The sequence below is a fragment of the Palaemon carinicauda genome, chromosome 17 (genome assembly GCF_036898095.1).
Source record: "Palaemon carinicauda isolate YSFRI2023 chromosome 17, ASM3689809v2, whole genome shotgun sequence".
Lineage (NCBI taxonomy): Eukaryota > Metazoa > Arthropoda > Malacostraca > Decapoda > Palaemonidae > Palaemon > Palaemon carinicauda.
In genome coordinates, this window is record NC_090741.1 from 60,616,021 (window position 1) to 60,629,060 (window position 13,040).

Genomic DNA, 13,040 nt, shown 5'->3' on the forward strand with positions numbered 1-13,040 from the left:
GATTCCTCTTATTTTCTTATTATCCGGCATCATTTAACCACTAAGAGTAATAATTTTGTTTGAATTTTGTTAACCTCTTCATTAGTATAATAATCTATAATTCTCTTCGTTTGGATTCAGTTTGTATAAATCATAAGTAAGTGTCATTACTATGCAATAACGATATGATATACTATGATATCACAATCATGAAAAACTTGCAGCAAATGTTTATATGATGAACAGACTGACATAAGCATATTTTTATCGGTCATTTACAAAAGATCTATTTTGATTATATTCTTCTTAAGATATGTTATTTTAATTGTTCCTTACTTCTCTTGTAGCATATATCCTTTCCTCGATCGGCTATATTTTCGTTGAACCTCTTGGCTTGTAGCTTCCTGCTTTTCCAACTAGGGTTGTAGCTTAGCTAATAATTATAATAATATTAATAATAATAACCTAACTTGGAATGAAGATCCTTAACTATAACCAGAAGCTTAGCAAAATGATTCCCTTTTGCACCCAATCCTTCAACTTTTCTTACCCTTTCAGATACATCATCTACGCCGACGACGATGGAAATATAGTCGAAAATACCAATAGGAATAGATACATAGAAAGACCACCTTTACCATACGGGTACCACAACCAGTATTACAATAACAAACATCGTCTCGATATCGGGCCCCCGACCCTGCTGGGACCCTCATCCACCTATGGGAATAATCTGGAGAAAGGCTATGATATTGTCAGTCATAAAGATGTGAGTTTGTTGTAATATTGTTTAGATGATTTTTTACATTTTAAGAATTTTGTAGAATTATTAGAATTAGTGGAAAGTTGTTGCAAGCAATGAAGAGTTTCTAAATAGTCAGTAAAGCATGTGTTGGGATAGGAAATAAAGTGGGCGAGTGGTTTCCAGTGAGAGTGGGCTGAGACAGGGATGTGTGATGGTGCCATGGTTGTTCAATTTGTTTATTGATGGAGTTGTGAGAGAGGTAAATGCTTGAGCGCTTAGTCGAGGTTGGAAACAGATCAGAGTGATCATGAGTGGGTGGTAAATCAGTTGTTTGCGGATGATACTGTACTGGTTGCAGACTCAGAGGAGAAGCTGGGTCGATTAGTAACAGAGTTTGGAAGGGTCTGTGAGAGAAGGAAGTTTGAGTTAATATTGGTAAGAGTAAGGTTATGAGATGCTAGATTGAATGTCATGTTGAATGGAGAGTTACTTGAAGAAGTAGTGTAGTTCAGTTTAAGTACTTAGAGTCTGTTGCTACAAATGGTGGAGTGGAAGCAGATGTATGTCAGAGATTGAATGAAAAATGAAAAGTGTTGGGGGCAGTGAAGGGATTAGTAAAAAATAGAGGGTTAGGAATGAATATAAAGAGAGTTCTGTATGAGAAAGTGATTGTACCAATTGTGATGTATGGATCGGAGTTATGGGGAATGAAAGTGATGGAGAGACAGAAATTGAATGTGTTCAAGATGAAGTGAATGATGAATTTGGCTGGTGTATCTTGGTTATATAGGGGGGTTTGGAACGAAGTAGTGAGGGTGAGAACAGGTGTATGAAATGATTTAGCATCTAGAGTGGATATGAATGTGTTGATGTGGTTTGGCCATGTAGAGAGAATGGAATATCGCTCTCTGCTGAAGAAGGTGATGAATTGATGAGTTGATGGGAGAAGTACAAGAGAAAGGCCAAGGTTTGGGTGGATGGATGGAGTGAAGAAAGCTCTAGGTGATAGGAGGATAGATGTGAGAGAGGCAGAAGACTGTCCTAGAAATAGGTAGTGTACTGTATCAAAGTTTTGTATGGTGACAAAAATTTTAATTTTTTCAATGTTTTAGAGTATATTTTACGGCAAAGTATAGAATTTTTCCCGTTAACCCCAACATAAAGCAATCAGTTAAAACTGCAGTACTGTATTTAAGTTCATAAAATTTTTCCAAAGCCAATATTCTAGCAATAATTTTTTCTGACTGATCATGGAGACAAGTTAGCAAGACCACATGCATTGAATCGGAGAATGACATTTTGAATTTGATTATACAGTACACTAATCCATTTACCATTTATTGTAAGCCTTCTATCTTTCATGTATGCCTTTGTTTGTATCGTAGAATATGGAGACCATAAAAAATTCTGCACAAAATCAATTTAAATCTTCTCTGTAGATCGACTATGTGGTTCCACCCTTCACTCCTGGTGGACGTGTCAACGTGGCCTTTCAGTTCTGGATCCCCGTTAGCATAGGAGGCTTCTTTGTGACCAGCCGTGACATCGAGAAAGCCATGCGATCCGAAAATCCAACTTCCTACATTGCCTCTCTGTTCTTGAAACATCTCACCACAAACACAACGGCCAGTGCTTTACTGGGGGACCTGACCAGTCCCATTTTAGAACGGAGCATCCAGACTGTCTTAGACTGGGCTGTCCCATACCTTGAACACTTTGCTGGAGATCACCCGAGCGATTTGGATCCTGTTCTTAAGGAACCCGAAAGCAGAACTTTATCGAGGCAGAAGCGACATGCCGAGGGAGATGGAGATGGGTGGGTCACCATCGGGAGAGGGACACACAATTCAGACAGAGGAAATTCTGGGGTAGAGCTAAACCACCATGGCTTGAATGATTTCGCTTCTGCACATGTTCCTGTGAAACGTGTCTTATGGTCTGAGGGAGATATTATATCAGGCAACAGTATTAGCGTATATGATTCTGACAGACTAACAGGTGAGTGACAAATACTGAAATGAAAAATTAAAGATGAAATTTCTCTAACAATTACTCTCATAACCTAGTTTGTTAGTCGCTTTAATAATGACAGTCAGAATAAAAATACCAGGCATCTATTTTATTCAATTTAATTTTTATGTGATAGTTTAAATAACCTTGTAACAGAGTCATATTTGCCTTTTAATTTAATTTTTCATCTTCACCTGCATTACAATATGCTTCTCGTGCAACAGTTGTATTTTATCTGCATTGTGTTTTATGAAAACTCTTATTAATCTAATACTATTTTCAGCTTATAAATAAAAGTGCATTTCAAATTAATTAAGGGATTTTGACGAAGGAAAAATCTATTTCTGGGAAGAGGCCTGTGAAAAACTAATAATAATTAATGATAACACAAAAGGCCATAAAACGTAAGTGATATAACCTAGCTGACAGAGTACCAGATGGGCAAAAATAACTAGAAAATTACCGAAGCGAACATACCCAAAATGGCTGCCGATACCTCGGCAGGACAATCGCTTCCAAAACTAAAAACCACCATATTGGAAACAGAACAAATGCCCGGTACTGCCAAAAGCTGCCAAAACAAACTATGGTACTTAACATTGGTAAGGGTGAAGTAGCAACGTCAGTCATGTTGAAATAACGAGAAACTCTTCGAAAAAACACTGTGCCCAAAAAACTCGACTTGTTGCAAGTCCAATATCAGAAGGATGTCCTAGAGGGCGCGCGTGGTAGGTGTCGTTGGGGAGTTCAACTATGTTCTCTTGGGCCTGTCGCGGCCCTCCCCATTGATGAAGGGATTATCTAAATGGAAGACAACCTGTGAATAGTGGTTTTCACACGCCTTTGTTTAATACACGACACCTACAAGGTGTTCGCGCGAGGGTTGTAACCTCTGCATTCCATGCTTTTATCTTTCTCTAGTATATTTGGAAGATTTATATTAGGAAAGGTATAAGGAAGGACCTTTCTCACCGGCCGTCACAGGCCGCCCCAGAAATGTAATAATAAAGTAACCACTGAATCTACTAGGTTATGGCGCAAATGTAATGTTCAAGTGCTGATTTGACTTAAGCCTACACAAGACACTTGAAATTATTTTCTTTCAAGTTTATTATGAAAGATAGATAGTGTACAGTATGTGTAATAATAAAGAAATTAGACACTTATTAAGCAAACTATGTTAAATTTGTTAAAGTTAGTTGGTAACATGATTATTGCTATCGGCTACAAAATCAAAATTACAACTGTCATTTCTGACATAAAATTAGTATTCTGATTTGATTTGTAAATAGCCACCAGGTGTATGCCCTTGGACTGATGCAAAACCATAAAACCATCGGAATTAAGACCTGTTTGAAAATTATTTTTATCTATTTTATGGACAGCCTTGAATCCACACATAAGAGTTCATCTAATGGACATTATGCCAAGACCCTTCTAAGAGCATTAGAAATTTCAAATGCAATAGTTTAAGATTTTCGTAAGTTTTTTTTAGGGAGGGTGACCAGGTGTTAGTAAGGCTAGATAATAATAGTATGCTGTCCTTGCCTGCTATAGAGGCTATGCTGTCGATCAGAGGCTGTGAGATTCCAAATATTTTAGAGGATTGATGTTGGGTGTTAGATTTATGCAGTGAAATGATTTTGTCTTGGAAGTTCTTAAAGCTGGATCTTTTTTCATTTGTGAAAATATGCACTATAATAACCTTTAATGACTGCAAGACTCCCCCCTCCCTATGCACTATTGGTTATGTTTATTGATTGGTTTGGGCTTTGGCTTTCATGTGTAGTAATGGCAGATAGTTAACTGTTAGATAGGGAACATCTTTAACATCCAAAGTTGTATTTGAAGGCAGTATTTACCGAGTAATAAGATTAAAGATTATAAATGTTTATTATTCCTTATAAGAATTTTAACAATTAAGATTTAAAAGGGTAAGATTAATTTCTTTTTCTTTGAAAGCCGCACATTAAGTCGTCTCTTCAACTGGAAAGATTATAATGAGGACTCAAGTTTTGCATGAGAAAATTATTGATTAGTAGTAATTCTCCTTATCTTATCATATTTTTTATTTCCTGTTTCAATTCCACTTTATCATTAGAACAATAAGAAAGATATTTATTCACTTGAAGTAGTTTAGAAGAAGTCTTTATGTAGAATAAACTAGAAAACCATTTTAAATTTTCATGGTAACTTATTGTACATTTCCTCATACTTATATGCATGGAATATTGTACATGTATGTTTTAAGAAAATTATAACAGAGTGGCATTTCTTTAACTACGTCATAATCATATTCTTTTAAGGTCATCAGAGTACCCAGAAGTACAAACAATAGGGTTTGTTTTCACTGATACTGGTGTGAAGTAAATAAAATAACTTGCACGTTATAAATCTTTTCAGACCTAGACTTAGACGCTGACGATGCTAATACACGTCCACGCCCTTTCTCATCTCGACCATCCTTATCCCGGCCTACGTCTTCTGTGCGGCCTTTCTCTTCTGGACCTGTCTCGTCACCTACACGACCTACAGTGGCTTATAGGCCCTCCATTTCCAGCTTACCATCACCTTCAGATGTCAGGCCACCATTCCATCTGTCATCTTTTGACGATTTGCCATCCGGTACCACGAGTGATAACAAGGCATTGGACGTGTCGATGCGTCTCTCACGCCTTGATTACTTCTTTTCCAATCTTCACCTCGAGCATGAGGAATGCCGCCGCAGAGTGTTGTGTGAGGTAGCCAGAGAGCCGGAGACTTTTTCCCCCCTTTCAGAAGTAATAAATGGTGAAACAAAGTAAGTCCTCAAATCACTTTTCCTTTAAATTGTCTAAAAAATTTTCCATTGTTACATTCCTTGGAATCTTTAGTCACATTAAGGAAGCTTCCCTCTTTTGTCACAGGAGAAAGCATTATATCACATTGTCTTTCAGGATTCCAGGTGATATGCGTGAATTAAGCAGAGAACTTCTTAATACCGCCGAAGGTGCCCGACTCCTTTCTTACATAGAAGCTGTCAAATTAGGAGAAGACAAGTAAGTTGACACATTTTGTTTTTCTTATCACAGTTGAAAGTTTACAACATATTCTTTTATTTGTTACAGATGTGTATAACAGGACAGTTTAGGGTAAAGATTTATTTGTTGCAGATGACCCTTGCATATTGTCTTTCATTTAGTATCACTAATTCACTGCTATTATGCCCTAGTTTTCATTTGTGTAATACTCATATTTCGTATGGAGTGGCCATTGATAGCTTTATACAAATAGGACCTAATGCCAAAATATTCCCATTCATAAATAAGCAGATAAAGAAGGAAAAGGATAAGTAACCTAATTCATATTGTCAGCTATACTGTATTAGTGTATGTATGAGAAGTATAATGGAGAATTATTTACTTTTCATAGTTCAGGTAACTATTAAGCCTTATGAGCTGTCCTTTGTATATTGATCTGGAAATAATTTTTGCTTAATTATGTATTATATACTTGACGGACTTATCCAAGTCTACTAAACATTCTGATGTTCATCTATATTTCTTCAAGAATTTGTTATGCCGGTATATTGATTTCTTTGGATTTTTGTTTAATTGAGTATAAAGATTAATTTAATGAAGGATGTTTTTTAACTTCCAAATAATTTCCTGAAGTTTTTTTTTTAACTTCGTTTTGTACTAACTTCTTTACCTTATCATACAGGATACTGCCTTAGGTATACCTTCCGTTGAAGGTTCATCTTAACATCCCTCTGGCTGTGTGTATATAGTTTTTTGCCTTTTTTTCCTCTGGCTAATCAATGTAAAATCCTTTGGGTGAACCTGCAACTTAGTTAATATTCTAAACTTTATGATAATCATAATACCAGTACTGTACAGTACTGTACTGGTACTTGATATAAGATGATGTCTTCTAGGAGAAGACTGGTAATTGCAGGGATAGAGTCATAGGTTGTTTTATTCCGTACTGCAACTGAGTATATACTGTGCAGGGGTGCTCTGCAAGGTGGACAGCTCTTGCCAAGAGAAGCCAGAGGAGTACTGGTGCGCATGCATTTGTAACGGACAATATTCACGAAATATATAGGATGGATGCAGTACAGTACTGTATATGTAAAGTAACCTATACTGTTCAGTAATCCACGTCTCACCTCCCCCTTTTGCATTCAAAGGTATCTTTTGAATGTATATACTAACAAGTAACAGTGTACAAAGCAAATAAGATAGTGAATTTATCAAGTATGAAGGTTCGACGCAAGTTGCGTAAGTAGCACGTGGGCTTTGTACACTATGTAGGCCTGTTTAATCTTGGGAAACCTGTGATGAGTTTTGGAAGGCATTGAAGACTTTTTCATGTCAGGCTAGGGACCACAAGGGGAGTAGAGTTGAAAGCTTGACTGGATATAGGAAGTGACAGCCTTAATGGCGATCTCAGCATGTCTGTTAGATTATGGGTAGTGTGGCAACAAAGTTAAGTGGTGTAAACCTCAACACACTGTGAAGTCGGCAAATTCTTTGCACATAAACTGGGGTCTTCCATCGGTATATTGGCCAAAGGGAACACTCACGTCTCTGAAGTAGCGGGAAAAGTGTCTTATTGTTAAGGAGGCAATAGTGTCGCCCTTGCAAAGGATGACTAAGAGGCCACTCAGCGACCAGAATGAAGGACTTTCTGGCTATCTGGAAGAAGTCTGCTAATACTGACTTTAAGGGCATCGATGGGTGGTTATCATTGTGAAGAGGCTCCTTATGTTAGATGGGATGCAATACCTGGCTGGGTTTGCAGGCAGCATTGGTGTAGGCAATGTCAGAATCTATCCCAGGCCAGAAGACAGTTTGTTAAACCCAACATGTAGTCTCAATACCTCGTCGACTCGTGAGATTTGGTAAGTGTGTGGCAATGTAGAGCTGAAGGAACTAGTATTCTTGTCACACAAGGTAGGACGTTGCCATCAGTAGAGAGCGCTTCTCGCAGATTCCAATATGGAAGTAGAGAGGCGTGCGGGTCATGCTAGTTCGTATGAAACCCCGACATGATACAAACAATCACAAAGATGAATGTAGGTGGGTTTGGCCTGTGCTGCTGTCGACATATCCTGCAGGATCTGATCAGCATTTATGGTTGAGCATCCTCTTCCTGGGAAGCTATTACAACCTTGATGATGGACCTGACATGCGCCAGTTCCTCCACGCAGCCTGTCCTATTTTCAAACATTAGGTAGCTGACTGATGCACAAGAGAGTGCATAAGGGATGCAAAAAGATTTTCCGGCACACCACACAGCAGTAAATTGGTATTGCGATATTTGCTCCATCATTTGCTGAAGCTGTGGAATTTTGACCTTGTCCAGAGTCTAACTGTTGATGATGGTCAGTTTGGAGTGTGAAGGGTGGCAGTCCTTGGAGGTACAGCCGGAACTCTGTGAGTAACCAAGATACCGTAAGCATCTCCAGCTTAGTTGTCACATACCTTGTCTCAGCGTTTATGAGACTGAGGGATCAACACTGTAGGATTGTGAAGCCTGTTCCAATGTGATGAGATACATCAGTCTGGAGAATGGTCGAAAAGGCTGGGTCAAAGACGCAAGAATAGGCGGGCTTGAGAGTGCTTACTTCATGCGCTTGAAAGCTTCTTCATGGTCCGATGTCCAAATGAAAGAGTACTTGGGGTTCATAAGTGGGCGAAGGGGCTGTACGGTCAGGGTGATGTGTGGTGTAAACTCTGCCCATTGGTTTACAAACCACATGAAGTAACATAGGTCCATCAGGTTAGTGTGGGAAGGTCTTGCAGGCCATCACTCGTCCTGGATTGCCAGCGATTTCTTCAGAAATGGTGAGGCAGCAGAAATTCCCTCTGGTCTCGTCCACTGTGAACTAGTCTCTGTTGAGAGTGATACATTTTTGCAGCAGCTAGGTATACATGGATGCTCTGCGAAGCAAACAGCTCATACAAGAGCCAGATGAGTACTGGTGTGTACGTACAGTATGCAGACAGCGCAACTTATTTGCATGTGTTTGTAAGAGACAATACTGTATTCACAAAATTTTATAGGATGCATATACAGTATGTAATTTAATTTTTACTGTAATCGATAATACTAGTTATAACGTTCAAACAGATAAAGTTGTAGTTACTGTTATCTACAGTACTGTATATCTTTCTCAGTGAAGCTATGGAGTGTTAATGATTAACTTAATCTGTGTTGCAGTTCTTTTAAACAGCTAAACTTCAGGCATTGCTTAATGTTGGTCACAATATCTGGCCATAATTGCTGGTTGTAGAGTTACTGTACTTTCACAGAAATCCTTGCAGATGCGAGACTTCATTGTCTTGAAAAATACCCTGTACAATCATTTTATAAATATTTATTTGCATTTTTCTTTCAAAAGTGAAGAAGTCGGAAATATTGTACTTCAATAAAGAATTACCAGTCAATAAATCATGAGCTAGTCACTTCACACCCCTCAAAATACTCTTGCTGTGAGACTACGTACAGTATGTTTTGTTTAATAAATGTGCTTTAATAAATAATGTGGTTATTCTTTTCTCGTTTCATGGCTCTTCTGCTTTTAAATGCTTATCTTTTAATAATAAAATCTTTAAAGCTTTTGGGGAATAAAGTACACCCAACTTCTCTGGGTACTTCAAACTTTAATTCTAATTGTATCTTCTCAGATCTCGACAGTGTGATGTTCATAGATATAGATGCAGGACAAGAGCAAGTGATATAATCAATACCGATGTTTTACCTATATGGCGAGAGGTAGTACGATGGCTAACCGTCAAGGTTCTCACACAGGATGCGAATAGTATTTAACATTTTCCGTAAAGGTAAAGTATAATGTTACCTGTCAGTGTGAGTACTTTCTTTATTTCACTTTTGTATTGTGAGGTAATGACAACGATGTTATATTTCAGAAAAATGTAAATGAAAATTTACCTTACCAAAAGACTGATACTTTGCAAAGTGAGGAAGTGCTTAACCAGCATGAAGTATTAACTAATTGTTTTTAACCTCATATAAAACATTTCATCAGTTATCCTTTGGTCACTTGCGTGCAAGCAAAACAGATTTAGCATGCATCTTGAAAATGAATATGTTACACATCCTGACAAACCTCATTCCATGCCTTAAAAAAAAGTACAAATTTTAATAACCAGAAGCTTTTTCACAAACATGAAACATGCAAGATTTTATCATTATTCAAAGTTGGTGTTTGTTTGAAATTTTAGCCTTGATAATTCACAAATCCTAGCTATTGTACTAAATTGGCCCCAATTTAAAGAATCTTTAATTACTTGAGTGATTTCAGAGGTTGTATCATATAAGTCAATAACAGCCATGTCATTAAATAATTGACGTAAATTAATGCCCTGATGCCGTGTCTTCGAGCAGTTGGGGAAAGTGCTGATAATTGGCATGAAGCTTTCATCTTCATAGAATTAATCCTATTCATGCATTAATTATATAGATATTTCATTCACAATACCAGAACGTTTTTAGAATGCTAAACTGTATGGACTATCTAATCTACACAAAGGCTTTTGTTTCCTACTAAATTTAGTTTAATATATACCTAGCCTTAAAAGCAAATTATGATGACCTACCTCTGATATCTAAAAAGTACTTCATGATAAAGTCATTTCTTATCTTAGGAGATCCAAAGCATGTTGCTGTATATAAGTAAGAAGTACTTCTTATTTTCTTTAGTATAAAGATCAGTCTTATAGCACAAGTTGGAAAAGTTATAAGTTTAGGTTAGAAACCAACATTAGCTGTGTTGTTCACTAGGTAAATGAGAATTTGGTTAAACAGGAGGAAAATCAAAGTACCTAAATTGCAACCAGCCACTCAAATTAAATAATTCAGACAATTCTACAGATCAGGTTAATTTTACCGTTTCACAAATATTCCAGTAAATAATGTTTCAGTGAAAAAGACTTCATAAACTTAATGAATATATTTATGAGGTAGGAGTTGACAGACTGTCATATCCAAGTTTGTCTTGCATAATTTAGTTGTACTTACTGTAATTTTGCCAAAGTAATCCTTGAAGGATGTAAGCCAAAGGGTTAAACATACTGTTCCTGAAGATCGACTACTAATTATGAATTTGACAATTACTGGTAGCTAAAACATTTTCAAAGTAGACCATAGAAAAATTAGGAATTGATACAGTCCATAAGCAGTGTGAAGACAGATATTCATCAAGCTGTTGAGTAAAACTAGAAAATTTTCACATTCTATTACCATATTTTAGAAGGTGGGTTGCCACTTGGAAATTTAGTGGTATTTATTGTATAAAAATGTAGATTAAATGTATTTTTGTTGTGTAGTGGAGAAACTGTTTATCCTTATCTTATCTGTCCTTTGTTATATTGTTTACATTATTAGCAGATTTTCAAGCTTTCAGTTCCTTTATTGTTTGTTGTACAAACCCATCATTCATAATTACCTTATTTATGAGTCCTCATGAATCCTAGACCCTTTATTCATGAATATAAATTTTGGTTGGTTGACAGTAGTGTTCATTCTTGCCTTTACGCGTCAAGTTCAGGCCAGGTAAGAACTGTACTGCAATAAAATCTCCTAAATTTTTATACTACAGGAATTCCTGACACACCTCAGTCTGATTAATATCATCATCACAGTTACTGAACAGAAAGTAACCAGACAGATAGTGTAAGGGAGAGATGGCAGAGGTAGTGGGCAGAACTACACACAGGAACTCACAGCATAGTAAAGGTGTGACAGGGTGTGCTTCTTCGGACTGAGGTGTGTCAGGAATTCATAAGTCTAACTGTACTTGTAAATTTTATTATCAATATATTAAGTGATTTCAAAAATTTTTACGTTTCAGTGCAATTCCCTAATGGCAATTGTTCTTTCACCAGAATGATTATCTCTTTGAGTTTTGAATACTTTCTGGGAAAGTTTAATGATGTCAGTTTATTATTGTTTATGATGATACTGGCTCTGGGCTATATATGTATCAAGTATTCATAGAGCTATTTGTACTAGAAGAATGCTTTTAAAAAGTTAATTGTATTCTATCTACCACAGCACTTCTCCCAACTTTGGGAGTTTTCCGATATACATAGAAAGAAAAAGGTATTTTTCTTCACACCGTTCCTCCCTGCCTGACAAAGGACTCGGCCGAGTTTGGTTGGTACTGCCTACTTGCCACAGCCCACTCAGCCCTGTTATCCACCACAAAGTTAATTGATTTATATATTATTTTCAACTTATTTAAATTATTCTTCATTCATTCCACACAGGTTAAGATAAGGATTTTTACCTATGTTTGTGCTTCTTTGTTTGTCTAAACTTTGCTGTTCAGGTCCAATTAGAGACAGTAACTGGTAGTTTATCAGTAGTGCTAGAGCTGCAACTAACTGCAATATATTACCTTTTCATGTTCATTCTTTTGTTGGATACCTTTTCTTGTCTAAAGACCTGCTGTATTAGGATTTTTAATGTGTGAATTAGATATGCTATTCCTTTTTCAGGCAAGATGTTATTTAATACAAGTTTTCGTTCCTTGGAGTTCAAGTGGTTCTTGCATTGTGCAGTAGCTTGTGGAATTTTTCTCTTTTTTTTATACTGCAGAACCATTATTATTTTTCAGACAATCCTGAAATCATGCAGTGGGATGACATCCAAGTGATAGACCATTGAGAAGTAGCTTTAGAGTTCAACAGGATGGAGAAACCACATGGGCATTTCTGGTGAATTCTCCATAATTCTATTTTTGGAGGATGAACCCTGTTTCTCAATAACAGGCACCCTTGCCAGGTCATCTATTGTCCTTTTTTTGTAGTGGTCTCCATAAAGGGTTACCCAGTCAAGAAGGCTTCTCAAAAATTGATTCAGGGTCATGGCTAGCTTCGAGGTGTATCACGTATCAAGGTAGCCTAATGTATTTATGGTGTCCTTTTTATTTAAGGTAACTCTGAAGGATAGAGGTGGCTGTGACCAACCACTACAAGAGTTCATGAAGATCCATAGTCTTTGGACATCAATTCAAGGGACTCGGCAGTTATACTGTCTCAGTTATCAAATTTAGGCTTCACATTTAGAAGATTCAGATAAAAATCTTCGAACAATCATTAGGAGACCCTTTGAGAGGGAGGGTAGAATATTTTCAATCTGTGACCATCTGGAGAAAAAGTTGAGTTAATGATTGGCACTACTGCGCAATTAAGTGTTCCTACACTTTTTGTGCTCTCTTACTCAAGAACCTTACCATTTGTGACTTCTGTGTGGGAAGATGTTCCCTTGGAACTCAGCATATATTTGACTGTCC

General features: G+C 37.1%; 1 protein-coding gene across 1 annotated transcript in view; it reads left to right on the plus strand.

Annotated features, from left to right (window-relative positions):
- The window catches only part of LOC137656096 (uncharacterized), a 47,439-nt gene extending 37,198 nt beyond the window's left edge, over positions 1-10,241 (plus strand). The window contains exons 3-7 of the mRNA XM_068390272.1: positions 538-748; positions 2,164-2,722; positions 5,138-5,534; positions 5,671-5,772; positions 9,409-10,241. Of these exons, the coding sequence (XP_068246373.1) occupies positions 538-748; positions 2,164-2,722; positions 5,138-5,534; positions 5,671-5,772; positions 9,409-9,550 (1,411 nt within the window). The 3' untranslated portion in view covers positions 9,551-10,241. The remainder of the gene's footprint in view (positions 1-537; positions 749-2,163; positions 2,723-5,137; positions 5,535-5,670; positions 5,773-9,408) is intronic.
- The last annotated feature ends 2,799 nt before the right edge of the window (positions 10,242-13,040 follow it).